This window comes from Balaenoptera physalus, assembly GCF_965194825.1.
Source record: "Balaenoptera physalus genome assembly, chromosome: 3".
NCBI lineage: Eukaryota > Metazoa > Chordata > Mammalia > Artiodactyla > Balaenopteridae > Balaenoptera > Balaenoptera physalus.
Window position 1 is genome coordinate 4,722,393 of NC_138890.1, and position 15,145 is coordinate 4,737,537.

Genomic DNA, 15,145 nt, shown 5'->3' on the forward strand with positions numbered 1-15,145 from the left:
GCTGTCCAAACAGTGCTGCAGTGGCCATTCTTTGTATGTAGTTTAAAATTCTTTTAGGTGAATAATACTTTGGTGTTTCCAATTTACTTTGATTTTTTTTTCTCTTTGGCTGCGCTGCAGCACGTGGGATCTTTGTTCCCCGACCAGGGATCAAACCGGCGCCCCCTGCGTTGGAAGTGCAGAGTCTTAACCACTGGACTGAAACGGAAGTCCCAATTTACTTCAGTTTGCCCTCAAGTGGGAGTTCTATTCCCGATTTTAATTTTTTTTTGTGGAAACAGATACTTTCTGAAAGTCCTTTACGGTAGCCCCAAACAGCTTGTCATGGTGCTTGGCATGGGGTAGATCTTTTATTACATTAAAAAATTTTGTTATATTTTATCAAAAATTTCACATTGGGGTAGGGATATAGGATTTTGGTGTACAGTACATCTTTTATTTTCTAGTTTGGCAAAGGAAACCTTTATTTATAAAACATTAATTGCCTGGAGGAAATTTTTCTCTGTATGCTATCACCATGTAACACATATTTGGAAAAGTGATGAAGACTTTTTAACAATCAACACGTAATTGATATATTATGGACAAGACCTAAGTCTATATTGAAAATGGGAAGCTACCGCTCATATTATTTTCTCCTTATATTTTATCTCTAGCAACACCTGGAAGCCCAATGAAATTAGCCACAAAATATTTTAAAATTGTCCATCCTAAGCATAGTACAGTTTTTTCACATATCATAGAATTTATTTATTTTTGGTGAAGAGTTCTATGAATTTTCAATCATGCACAGATAGAGCTGGCGGTGTCGTGAACCACCCCACCCCACAATGTACCCACTACTTGGCTACAGTAATTGTCAACGTGAAGTTGACCTTGTTCATCTCCACGCGACCACGCCCCCCGCCGGCTGGTTTTAAAGCCAACCCCAGACAGCACGCTATTATTCCAGGTTGGGAACGCCTTAGCGACGGGGATCCTCTTCTGTAACTGAGTCCCAGAGCCGTTGTTATCACACTTTCAAAAGCTACCATCCTCTCTTCGTGTCACGTGAGATCCAGGCAGCGTTCAAGTCCTCGATTGCCTCACAAGCATCTTGTTTGCGTTGGGATCCAGCCAGCAACCACAGAGCGCATGCGGGTGATGGGCCCCACCTTGACTGGGGTCCCTCTGGCTCACGCGAGGGAGCCCAGGTTCGAAAGCGGTTGGTTTGGGACTGATTTTGAAGGCTGAGCTGATAGAATTTGGTGGTGGACCAGATGTGGTGGGGAGAGGGGGGAGGGGGGAGGAAGAGAGGGGGAGGTGGGAAGGGAGGAAGGAAGGGAGGGAGGGAAGGAAAGGAAGGTGGGGAGTGAAGGGTGAATCCAGGGTGACCCTAAGGTTCTGGCCAGATCCAGTCGCTCCAGCCAGACCTTGGACCTCCTTCTAGTTTCTTCGTTTGCCACATGCTTTGGGCACGTCTTCACATGCACGTTTATAGCTTCGTCTAAACTGGCTGTGCTTTGCCGCTTTCTTTGCTCCGCTGATGGGTCTAATCTGTGTGTATAAGCTCCACGGAGACTCAAGTTCATCTTCTAAGGCGCCTTTTTCTAGCTACCTGTTTTCACTGAAATACAAAGCCAGTATCTGCTAGTATAGAACCCTGTGTAGGTCATGGGGCTCCATTCGCCAGAGGCTATATACCCCATGGTTCTGATAGAAATATTTGGAGTTGGTAGAACGTTAACCGCAAATCTAGAACTTGTAACAACTGCTTGATTCTTATATGGAGCACACTGTGGATCACAAACAAAATAATACAGTTTTCCTCACGGAAACCACTGAGACATCACTCGCAATCAGCGTCGACCGGCTATCTTGCCCTCCAAGGGGACAGCTGAGGATGTCTGGAGATACCTTTTGATTGCAACAGATTAATGTATTGGATTTGTGAGTTTAATTACATGCTTGGGGGGGGGGTGGGGTTGATTAAGGAAACATGTGTGGCCAGTGTTGAATTGTTTGGGAATTTTTAAAAATATTTATTTATTTGGTTGCACCGGGTCTTAGTTGCTTGCGGCATGCGGGATCTTCATTGCAGCATGCGAACTCTTAGTTGTGGCAGGCGTGTGGGATCTTAGCTTCCCGACCAGGGATCGAACCCGGGCACCCTGCATTGGGAGCGTGGAGTCTTAGCCACTGGACCACCAGGGAAGTCCCTGTTTGGGAAATTTTGATTAAATTCACGAGCTCATTAAGCAACATTTTTTAAGGTATTTATGTAACTGTCTGCTAGGGCTGCCATAACAAAACACTGCAGAATGCGTGCCTGAATAGAAACTTGTTTTCGCTCAGTTGCAGGGGCTGGAAGTTCAAGATCAAGGTGTCAGCAGGACTGGTTTCTGGTGAGGCCTCTCTTCCAGACGGCCGCCTCCTTGCTGTGTCCTCATGTGGTAGAGAGAAAAAAAGAGAGCTGGTTTTCTCTTCTTAGGAGGACATCAATCCTATTGGATTAGGGCTCCACCCTTGTATTTAACCTTGACTACCTCCCTCAAGGCTCCATCTCCAAATACAATCACATTAGGGGGGTTGGGGCCTCAACATACAAATTTTGGGGAACACAATTCAGTCCATGAGAATAACTATTAATTCATGTTATGTAGATGTTTAGAAAAATGTTGTTTAATAGATTTAAGGATTAACACATTGAAAGTCAAACAAGCTTAAGGAGTGGTGCTTGTCCCGCATCATACACAAAAGGCTTCAGACAGCGGTGTCTGTCAGTTCCTGAGTGTGCAAGGACCCTGGGCAGCCAGGAATCTGCAGTCCTCTACCAATGGATTCACGGCCATGTGACCTTGAGCTTGATTACTAACACAACATCCTCTAAAGGGGCTGCATCAACTTTTACCACAGTATTTGAGAGCCCCTGTTATCCCACATCCTCAAGAATATAAGGTCTTTTTCAACCTTTTTGGTCTTACATCATCCGATAGGTGAAAATTGCATTGTATTTTCTATTGCACTTCTCTCTGGACTGAGATGGAGCATGTTTTCCTGCTTTTAAAAGTCATTTAAAAATGTGTTTTCAGAGAATTGTCTATTCAAGCCTTTGTCCCATTTCTCATTGGGTTATTGATCTTTTTCTTATTGATTCATTGGCATTCTTTACATATTAAGGAAATCAGGCCTTTATTGATTAGATGTGTCGCCTATATATATATTTTTTCAGTTTGTTGTTGATCTTTTGATTCTGTTCATGGTATTCTTTGCTGTGTGAAAAATTTTAAACTTTTTATGTAACAAGATGTACTCTGTTTTTTCCTTTATGCCCTTTGGGTTTTCATGTTGTACAGTCTTTTTTTTAAATTTATTTATTTATTTTTGGCTGCGTTGGGTCTTCGTTGCTAAGCGCGGGCTTTCTCTAGTTGCGGTGAGTGGGGGCTACTCTTTGTTGCGGTGCGTGGGCTTCTCACTGCGGTGCCTTCTCTTGCTGCAGAGCACGGGCCCTAGGCACATAGGCTCAGTAGTTGTGGCTCGCAGGCTCTAGAGCGCAGGCTCAGTAGTTATGGCACACAGGCTTAGTTTCTCTGCAGCATGTGAGATCTTCCTGGACCAGGGCTCAAACCCGTGTCCCCTGCATTGGCAGGTGGATTCTTAACCACTGCGCCACCAGGGAGGTCCCTCATGTTGTACTATCTTTAAGGCAACCAACCAGAGCAGAACTCTCTTGTGAGAGTTGCTTTCCTTCAGGAGACCTCAAAATGTTTTCTCACCCAAAGGATCACGTGTGGACTTGGCCCCTATATTCTAACTGTTTAAGCCACTCTTCTGGAAACTCAAAGACTGAACACCCTTTGGACTTTACAACTGCTCTATGATCTGGCATACAGGCCACTCTCCTCTCCTCCTAGGCCCAGGACAGGCATGACTAATCAACCCCAGGATTCTGGGCAGACATGACTAAGCAGACATGGGAGTTGACTTCAGACCTGCAGCCCCTTTGCCAGGCCTGCTAAGTTCCCTGCTTTGTGCCTTGCAGCACTGTGAAGAATGGTCTCTGCGGACCTGGAAGGGCTGAAACCCCAATGACTTGAGAAGAGAAGGCCGAGGACCTTAAAGCAGACATGAATCAAGAACGAGGTATGCTGTGTGAGAGAGAAAGGTGCGCTGAGTCAGCCATGGCTTTTTATAAAGGGGGCCGGGCCGGGAGAGTCAGGCACAGTTCCTCCCTGCCCCAGCTGCTGGCCTTGGCGGAGATGCCTGAACCTGGGAGGCCAAGTCTCTATATGTGATGGCGAGCAGAGGTGGCACGGGCAAGTGGTTGACAGCTGGGCCCTGTCGTTCAGAGCAGAGCTCTGCTAGCCGGGTGACAATGGGCTACTTACTCTTTTGAAGCCTCGTGTGTATTGTTGGTACTGGGGGCGGGGGGGGGTGCATTGATAATAGCACCTCCTTATTAGGATGGTGAGCCTGTGTGGGTAAAGCACATAAATATATAATATATATAATACTATATGTTACATATTACATATATATTATATATAGTGCAGATGTAACTGTGTGTATATATATGTGGCAGATGTAATTGTTTATATAGTACAGATATAATAATATATAGATTGAGAATATAATTATATAGTACAGATGTAATTATATACATATATAGTATAGATGTAATTATACATATGGTACAGATATAATTATATACGGTGCAGATGTAATAATAATGTAATGCAGATATGTCTATATATATATCATTTGTAAATAATATGGAATTCTAGTTAATGATTCAAATACTAAAGGCTGATTCACACCAAATGATTAAAATGTTTTTAAAAAGAGTGAAATAATGCCATTTGCAGCTACATGGATGGACCTAGAGATTATCATACTAAGAGAAGTCAGAAAGAGAAAGACAAATACCATATGATATCACTTATATGTAGAATTTCAAATATGACACAAATGAACTTATCTACAAAACAGAAACAGACTCACAGACATAGAGAACAGGCTTGGGGTTGCCAAGGGGAAGGGGGGTAGGGGAGGGAACGATTGGGAGTTTGGGATTAGCAGATGCAAACTATTATATATAGAACAGATAAACAACAAGGTCCTACTGTGTAGCACAGGGAACTGTATTCAATATCCTGTGATAAACCACAATGGAAAAGAATGTGAAAAAGAATATATATAGGCATAACTGAGTCACTTTGCTGTACAGCAGAAATTAACACGTTGTAATAAATCAACTATACCTCAATAAAATTTTTTAAAATGATTCAAATGTTGAAGGGTGAAATGGATGGACAGCTACAGCTTACTTTGAAATGTATCAAAAAGTAAGATGGCGGAATGGATGGATAAATAGAGGGATGGCTGGATGGAGATGTGATAAAGCAAATACAGCAAAATGCTAGAAGTTGTAGAATTTGGTGGTGGGTAGAGAGCATTAGCTATACAATCCAATTTTTTGTATGCTTGAAAATTTTCATAATAAACTGTTGAGAGGGTAAGGAAGAAATAAATGAAAGAGGAAGCTTGAGTAGACCAGCACTGACCATACGACTTTACTCGAGGTGTGGGATTAATTCAGGTTCAAAAAGACAGCCCCCCCCGCCCAACTCCTGAGTTATTAAATGAACAAAAAAAGTCTGCCACCCAACCCTGGTGACTATTTGCAGTTACTCCTGGGCCGTGGACCATTCACCGAGATGGAGAAGTCCTTATGAGGCTTTCAAAACACGGGCCAGGCCATGAGACCCCCATGACCATCCCTGAATTTTTTCGGGAGTCAGTCAACCGATTTGGGACTTATCCAGCCCTCGCATCAAAGAAGAATGGAAAGTGGGAAGTTCTGAATTACAACCAGTACTACGAAGCTTGTCGGAAGGCTGCAAGAGCCTTACTCAAGGTAAATGAGTCATTCATTCATTCCTTCATTCGTTCATCATGTATTAAATCATTCCTTTTATGTATACATACATATGGGACAAAATGCACAAGGCACCCCAAGATACAAGGTTAACTGGTGAAAAATTTCCTTCCAATCTTTGTCCCCTCTCTTATGGGGGTAACCACCATTTGCAGTTTTTTCTATGCTCTTCTGGGGAATAAATTATGTGTACATGTTATATAATTCTATATATGCACATTTTTACACACATGGTAGCATACTATACCCGAGTCTACAACCTGCTTTTTTTCTGTTAGCACAGTATATGTGTGTATTAGTTAGCTACTGCTGCATAACAAATTACCCCAGAACTTAGTGACTCAAAATGACAGAGCTTTATTATCTCTTGGTTTCTGTGGGTCAGGAATCCAGGAGTGATTTAGTTGGATGTTTCTGGTTCAGGATCTCTCATGAGGTTGTAGTCAAGCTGTCAGCCTGGGCTGCATCATCTGTACATGGCTTCTGTACATGGTTGGCTCTTGGCAGGAGGCCTCAGTTCCTTGCTCCATGGTCTTCTCTGTAGGGTTGCTTGAGTGTCCTCACAATATGGCAGCCAGTTTCCCCCAAAATGAGTGATCCAGGGCTTCCCTGGTGGCACAGTGGTTGAGAATCTGCCTGCCAATGCAGGGGACACGGGTTTGAGCCCTGGTCTGGGAAGATCCCACATGCCGCGGAGCAACTAGGCCTGTGAGCCACAACTACTGAGCCTGCACGTCTGGAGCCTGTGCTCCGCAACAAGAGAGGCTGCGATAGTGAGAGGCCTGCGCACTGCGATGAAGAGTGGCCCCCACTCGCTGCAGCTAGAGAAAGCCCTCGCACAGAAACGAAGACCCAACACAGCCATAAATAAATAAATAAATTAATTAATTAAAAAAGAAAATGAGTGATCCAAAAGAGAGAATGAACCAGGTGGGAACCGTGATATCTTTTATAATCTAATCTCAGCAATGACATACTATCACTTCTTTCACAAGGTTAAGCAGACCTTGATACAGTATGGAAGGGGATTATAGTAGAACACAAACACCAGGAGATGAAACTCATCTTGGAGGCTGATTACTGCATTCTGAGATCCTTCCATATTGATTTATTTTTTTCAAAAAAATCCATATTCTTTTCAACAACTGCAAATACGTATGTAACAGTATTGACTTAATCAGCCCCCTACGGGTGGGCATTTAAGTTGGTTCCAGCCTTTGCTATGATACGTGGTGCCACATTGAACCTTCTTTGTACAATGAATTCGTACAAAGACAATGCTCTTTAAGTCCACTCACAATGTATGAGAGAATCTGTTTACCTATGTTATTGTCAACATCATATTATCAAAACTGTTCATCTGGGCCAATTTGATAGGCATGTTAGGCAGAATTCTAAGGTGACTCCACCGAGATTCCCAACCTCTGGTGTACTTGTGCTGTATAATCTTCTCCCTGTGACTGTGGGCTATGATGGGATTTCCCTCCTGAGATGGCAAAGGTGAAGGGATTTCACAGATGTCATTAAGGTCTCTAATCTGTTGACTTTGAGTTCATGAGAAAGGGCAGGTGCTCTGGGTGGGCCTGACTTAATTGGGTGAACCATTAAGAGAGATTCTCCTGCTGTCCTGGAAGCAAACTGCCATGTCTGGAGAGGGCCATGTAGCAGGGGATGGCATACAGACTCGAGGAGCTGAGAGCGGTCCTCAGCTGGCAGGTGGCAAGAGAAGAGGATCTCAATCATTCAACCACAAGGAAATGAATTCTGCAAACAACCTCCAAGTGCATGGCCCCCAAGCTTTGGAGGAGGTCATGGTCCCCACCGATACCTTGATTGCAGCTTTGGGGGATCCTAGGCAGAGAACCCAGCTGTGCCGCCCCCCAGACTACTGACCTGTGGAAACTGGGGTAATAAATGTGTGCTCTTTTAAGCTGCTACATTTGTGATGATGGGTTATGCAGCCATAGATGATGAATGTAACAGACATCTCGTACTGTAAAAGGGCACCTCTTGATGGTTCTGATTTACAGGAAATCCGATCACACTTTGACCTAGACCCAAGCTCCTCTCTCCCCTCCTCTGATGTCCATATGTCTTCATCTAGAGACTGTGAGAGGTCGGAATTAGGAACCACCTGCTTGGGCTGGATTTCTTCTTGGCTGCCCTTACCCCCACGCCATAGTGCTGTGGTTAGTTCACCCTTCCTGAAAGATGGTCCTCTTTCCCTATGCACTTAGTTCTGGAGTTCAAGGACCCCTGCTCTCCTAAATCTCAGGGATCCAATCAGAAGGAAGTCAGTTTATCTACACACTGACAGAGACACTGTCCACAGTGAAGACAGCCTTTCTGCCACTAAGCATAAACATGTTGCATCACGTTCTGAAGCATCAGCAGGCAGACGCCTTCCAAATGCTTAGGTTTTCCCCGGGGACAGAGGGTCACTGCCAGCCTTGCCCAGATGACTAAAAGAGCCAACAAACTGGAGTTTCCAGGACAAAAGGGGGGCGACCACCAAGCATGATCACTTTCATGTCCAGGTCTCCTGATTCATCCTAAACCACGTTCAGATCAAGGCTATGCCTTCAAAAGTGCAATTTATTACCACTATAGGGTATCACTCTTTGAGTGCTGTTATGATTAAAAATAAAAATGAATTCATTAGGATGGCTAATTAAAAAAAAAACAAACAGAGAATAACAAGTGTTGGTGAGGATGTGGAGAAATTGGAGCCCTCAGTCACTGTCAGTGGGAATGTAAAATGGTGCAGCCACCCTGGAAGACGGTCTGGCGGTTCCTCACAAAATTAAACTTAGAATCACCATATATGATCCTGCAATTCCACTTCTGGGTACAGACCCAAAAGAAGTGAAAGCAGGGACTCACACAGATATTGGACACCCATGTTCATAGCAGCATTGCTCACAACAGCCAAAAGGAGGAAGCGACCCAAGTGCCCATCAATGGATGAATAACCAAAATGTGATCCGTCCATACAATGGAACATTAACCTTAAAATGGAGTGAAATGCTGACACCTGTCACAACATGGATGAACTCGGGGACATTATACTAAGTAAAAGAAGCCAGACACAAAAGGACAAATATATGATTCCACCTATAAAAGGTCCCTAGAGGAGTCAAATCCATAGGGACAGAAAGTAGATGGTGGGGGCCAGGGGCTGGGGGAGGGGGTGAGGAGTCAGTGTTTCATGGGGACAGAGTTTCAGTTTGGGAAGATGAGAAAGTTCTGGAGGTGGATGGTGGGGATGGTTGCACAACAATGTGAATGTGCTTAATGCCACTGAGCTGTGCACTTAAAGTTGGTTAATGGTTAAAAAATAAAATACATAGGGGACTTCCCTGGTGGCACAGTGGTTAAAGACTCCGCGCTCCCAATGCAGGGGGCCCGGGTTCGATACCTTGTCAGGGAACTAGATCCCACATGCATGCCACAACTAAGAGTTCGCATGCCACAACTGAGGAGCCAGCGAGCCACAACTAAGGAGCCCGCCTGCCACAACTAAGACCTGGTGCAACCAAATAAAAATAAATATAGAAAAAAAATACATAAAAATTAGAATAAATAAAGGGGGTATTACAGAGAGGGAGGTAAACCAGCCTCCCAAGAGTCACAAAACAAGTCACACTCCGGATTTTCATCTCAACACGGGCTGTCCCCCTTGTGACTCCGTGGGCTCTGGGGTCTGCTTTCACCTGCCAGGGAGCAGATCCCATCCGGAAGCAAACCACCTCTGTTGCTTCTGTTTTCTGTTTGTCTGTCTGGTTTTGCCTTCCCAGCTGGGCTTGGAGCCTTTCCACTCAGTTGGCATCCTTGGGTTTAACTCCGTCGAGTGGTTCCTTGCGGCTCTTGGCGCCATCTTCGCGGGGTAAGACCCCAGGCCCGGGTCCCTGTGGATGTTGGGCGGTGCTGCTCTGGGAACTGGCAGCCCCAGGCTGGTTCCCACGGAGATATGAGCGGGGGTTGCAGAAGCAGCCGCAGGCAAGCCGGCGAGATAGACACACACACCCGTCCAACAGGGGACTAGTATCTCATATACACAAGGGACTTCTACAACTCAGGAATAAAAACACAAAAAGAGGGACTTCCCTGGCAGTCCAGTGGTTAAGGCTCCGTGCTTCCACTGCAGGGGGCACGGGTTCGATCCCTGTTCGGGGAACTAAGATCCCACATGCCGCTCAGTGCAGCCAAAAAAAAAAAAAAAGATTTTTAAATGGGCAAGAGACTTGTACAGAAACATCACTAAGGGAAGTAGCCAATAGGCACTTGGAAAGATCCTTGATGTCATCAGCCAGCAGGGAGATACAAAGGGAACCCACAGCAGAATGGTTCAAAGCAAGAACAAAGGGTTGCAAATGAAGGGAACGGGTGGAGAGGTGGGGGGGGGGTCCAAACCCCACCTCTTATTTGCCGTGGGACCCTGAGCAAGTGACTTCCCTGCCCTGAACCTCAGTTTCCTCATCTGTAAAATGGGGTACTGTGAGGGTTCCATGTCATAATGACAACCTGGGAGCCCATTCTCTCATCATCACTGTCATTTTTGTCCTTTTCATCACTGTCCAGCTGTGGAGGGAGGGAAGCTGGTGCCGAGGCTGCAAACTCAGACCTTCCCTGCAGACCCTTCCCCTCCCCCCACCTTCCAGGACGTTCGTTCTCGACTTAAGGTGTATGGGGCACACTCGTGCACGTGTTTTCTTTTCCCAGGGGCTTCTGTGTTGGTATTTATGCCACCAATTCTGCGGAAGTCTGTCAATACATCATTGCTCACGCCAAAGTGAACATCCTGCTGGTGGAAAATGACCTACAGCTGCAGAAAATCCTTTCGGTAAACCCCTCCGCCCCCCATTGCTGCCTGCCAGTCACCGGGGGAAGGAGGGGTGTGTGTGTGTGGAGTGGATATGTGTGGAGTGGATGAGTTTAATTTCCAATGCATATTCATTTCCTACTCGGCCTCTGTTTTTAAAAATGTGTTTGCTGTTATTTTATATACAGTTCACTGTTTATCAGTTTTCTTCTAAAAACAGTTATTTTGAACCTTGTCATCCTTGCTATGTTCACCTCTTATAATTGTCCTCCTTTCTGAAATGCTTTTGTCTTTCTTTTCTGTTTCTTTCATAAGTCCGACCACTTCCTGTTTCACTACTTTCTGATGTCTGGCTCTCCCCTCAGGGCTTGTATGTTTGCTTTGTGTTCTTCCTTCCCAGCTGCGTTTACCCCATTACGTCCTAGGTTTTACATTGCAAGACTGGGGGGCAATTTTCCTTTGCTTTGCAGTGACTTTTTGTGCACAGTGAAATCTGACCCTCTCTTATTCCGTTTTTTTTTTTTTCCCCTTGTGTTATCTTTGTAATGTTGCAAGAAACGTTTCCAATGACTTGTGTTTGAATGAGCTGCAGTTGCCTGAACCAGCTTTTGGCAGAAGGATCCTGAGGGGAGGGGAGTCCTTGGGAGGGGTGAGCCTCGATGGCCAGATTCATGGCTCACCCCAAGAGCCATTGCACTGCGTAGCTTGTGGGATCTTAGTTCCCCGACCAGGGATCGAACCCGGGACCCCAGCAGTGGAAGCGCAGAGTCCTAACCACTGGACCACCAAGGAATTCCTGTGACTGTTTCTTTAATACCATATTTCATCTTTTCTGAGTTACTTTTTAATATTTCTGGAGTTGAGATGTCTCGCCATGGATGGCATCCTCTGAACGCCGTGGGCCATGTGTTTCCCCACATTTTAACTTCTCTGAAATTAGGGCAGATTTGCCAGCCTCAATGGAATCCAGCCAGACTCAGTGAAACAGGGTATTTTGTGCCACCAGGCCTCCTTCGACGCCTAATTCCTGAGCTGGTTCAGTGAGGATAGACGTCTACTTTCTGAAACTGCTTTCTGAAGGCATGCTTCTTTGGTCCCTGGTACTCATGCCATGCCCTGTCTGTCCTGCTCATAGCAGAACACACTGCGGGGTGGGTGATGGGTGATGAGTGATGGGTGGGGCCCTTCTCCTTCTTGCCGTGAATACTGGCTTCCGATTTGGGTTCTTCCACCGTTAGAAAATGTCACGTGCCCCATCCTTTCCCCTGCAGCCACCTCATTGCTATGGCTTCCTGTCCTTGTACTGGTATATTCAACCTCACATGCATAAATTATTTCCATCTCTTAGTTTCATCAAAAATGCAGTTTGTGGGAGATCTCTTGTTCTGGCTGCTCTGCATGAAAGATTCAAAGCCAGGCTCCGGATACTCTCCTCCCAAACTGGACGCTCAGCTCCACTTGGAAATCTTTGATTCTGGGTGATGGTCACGGCTCATAATCCTCCAGTGCTTCCCTCCTTCCTTTAGAATAAACTGCAAACTCCTCGCTGTCACCTCCAAGGCATGGCCTACCTGGCCCTTCCATCCCTTCCTGCATCCTCCCCCGGCCTTCTCCCTTCCATCCCCGTTCCAGCCAGCCTGGACTTTTTACATCCCTCAAACATCCCAGCTACTGCCTGCTTCAGGCTTTTTGGATGTCTGTTTCTTCTCTCTCTGGAAAACTCTTGTCCAGCTGTTACAATCACTTCTGTCATCTTTTCTCTCCAGGTCATGCCAGAGACTTGGTTATAATTATAAGTAGCGTACTGGATGTTGGAAGTGACTTCTTCACTGGATTGGCTAGAAATGTCATACAGGCACACTCCTTCCTTTGCACGAACAGGGGGGCAAGAATCCCACCGGCCTGGTTACCTGAACCTTACAGGTCTAGGTTTAGGTAGAGAGTTCTGAACCCACCCAGTTCCAGCCACCTTCATGGAGGATTTCTGTAGCCCTATTCCAACCAGAAGTTTAGCTGGATCTTGGCTGTGAAGCATAAGGTGCCAGGAGACGAAGAGCCGGGAGGGCCTCCTTCGACTCACCAACCAAAGCCACAGCTCTGTACAGCAGAATTCAGGAGGCTGTTGCCCTCAACCCTCTGCAATGGTTGCAGTCTACTGATACCGACGTGTCAGTCAAGACAAAGAGCAGAAGTTTTACTGCGTGCGCAGGGGGAAGGAAAGAGGCTGAGGTCCCTGTGGGAGAGAGCTTAGGATGTGCTCTTCCAGGGCCCCGTTATCATGAGGTCCATACACAACTTTTTTTCAGATTCCAAAGACCAAGATGGAGACCCTAAAAGCAATCGTTCAGTACAGGCTGCCAGTGAAGGAGAGCAAATGTAACAACCTGTACTCTGTAAGTGTGAGAGGGGGCACTGAGCAAAGGGGAGGGCACAGCCTTGAAAGGGAAGGAGGGCACTCCCAAAGCAAGTGGGTGGTGAGCAAGGGGGAGGGGGAGGCCAAACCAGGGAAGTGGGCAGGGGCTCACAAAGGAAGTGGGTGGTGAGGAAGGGAGCGGGTGGGGCCAAACCAGGGAAGTGGGCAGGAACTCTCAAAGGAAGTGGGTGGTGAGCGAGGGAGAGGGAGGGGCCTCACAAGGGAAGGGGGTGAGGCTTTTGAGAGAATTTTTTTCTGGCATGAAGGTTCTGATTTACCGGAAGGTGTCTGTTCTGGTTATTTATTGCTGTGTAACAAATCACCCCAAAAACTGGTGGCATAAGACAACACCAATCATTTTACTATTAGTTTCTTTTCAGACCATTAGGGTAACTGAAAAAATACTGCATCACTGAAAATTAGATGTGTTGGAACTCACAACATTAAGTTTAAATATTTAATTTGTATTCAAACCAGAACTTATTATAAATTTACTTTCCTGGTTTTCATAGATGCAAAGTCATCAATATTTTTATTAAAACCATTAGCCATTGTTAATATATACAAATAGGAATACAGGGGTGCACATTTCTGCAATGGCTCGGACCTACAGCCCTGCTGGAGCCTTTTTTAAAATTTTGATGTTTCATTCATCATGAATTTGCTCTGCTTTGATAGTGACTTTTAAATTATTGCATTAAAGTAGTATTTATCTTGATTACAAGCTTTTTTTTTTTTTGGCATCCCCTGAAGTTTTGCACTCAAGGAGAAGCCCCTGGTCCTCACTCTGGTCCCAACCCTGCAGCTAGGGCTCCTCCAGCACATTTCCCTGTCTCTCTGTGGTGTCTCCATGTGCTGTCTCCAGCATGATGACTTCAGGACCTCTGGACTTATTGGTGGCTCAGATCTCCAGAGAGAATGTTTTGAGGGAGAGAAATATCCAGGTGGAAGCTGTCCTACCTTTAAGGACCTATTCTTGGAAGTAACACACTGCCCAGCAAGGCCAAGCTGCATGAGGGCCCAGACTTCAGCTCTTGCTGAGGGAGGGGCGGGGCTCCTGAAGAGTAGGTGACACCGTAAATGTTGTCGCAGTCATTTTTTTGCAAATTCCCTCTGCCTCAGGGTCTTCTAAAAGTCAGAAAATGCTTGGGTGCAAGCAACAGAAACCCACTTAAGCCAAAGGAGGGGGTCTGGGTTTTGTTTTTAAGGATACAATGAGTTAACTCATAGAAGTCAGGGCAGGAGGGCTGTGAGGGACCAGGATGAGCTGCTGTTAATTTCCCTGAGATCAGGCCATCAAACCCGTGACCCAAATCAGAAGTCCTAAAATGTCATGGAGTTTATTTGGTTTGCCCTCCACGCAAGCGGGAGGAAAGATCTCAATGATCCTTTCTGGCCCAAACACTCACCAGCTCGTGCACCTTTAAGAAAACATTTAAACATTAAGACCAGGCCAATGACTAAGTAAGACAGCCGATCAGAATTACAGACCTTTCAGAGGTTAAAAATGACCAACACAGAAACAATATCTTAAGCCTGGATAAGTTAAATAAACTCATTTGTTAGAAGTAGTATTTACAGCAGGGTTTCTCAGCCTTGTTGGACATTTGGGGTGGGTAATTCTTCATCGTGGGGGCCGTCCTCTGCATTGTAAGGTGTTGAGCGACATCCCTGGCCTCTACCTACTAGGTGCCAATAGCACCCTCCCAGTTGAAACAATCAAAAATATCCTCAGACACTGCCTAAGTCCCCTAGGGGGCAAAATCACCCCTGGTTGAGGAAAATGATTTATAGGGAAGAGTTCTGTGACATAGATTAGTATCTCCTTCTCTGCAAGGGTGAGTAGAGCCTACCGTTTTTAGATTCAGTTTACGAATACATTCATTAGAACTGAGAGAAAAAGAAAGCGCCTGGGAAAATAAAAGGTGAAATTCGGGGGCAGGGGGATGGCAGAATGAGACAATTAACTGGGTAGGTTACGATGCCTGGGATT

At 45.6% G+C, this 15,145-nt stretch overlaps 1 protein-coding gene across 1 annotated transcript in view; it reads left to right on the forward strand.

Annotated features, from left to right (window-relative positions):
* The window catches only part of ACSBG2 (acyl-CoA synthetase bubblegum family member 2), a 99,604-nt gene that overhangs the window by 61,587 nt on the left and 22,872 nt on the right, over positions 1 to 15,145 (forward strand). The window contains exons 5-9 of the mRNA XM_082455559.1: positions 4,022 to 4,122; positions 5,667 to 5,896; positions 9,715 to 9,803; positions 10,640 to 10,760; positions 13,046 to 13,132. Of these exons, the coding sequence (XP_082311685.1) occupies positions 4,107 to 4,122; positions 5,667 to 5,896; positions 9,715 to 9,803; positions 10,640 to 10,760; positions 13,046 to 13,132 (543 nt within the window). The 5' untranslated portion in view covers positions 4,022 to 4,106. The remainder of the gene's footprint in view (positions 1 to 4,021; positions 4,123 to 5,666; positions 5,897 to 9,714; positions 9,804 to 10,639; positions 10,761 to 13,045; positions 13,133 to 15,145) is intronic.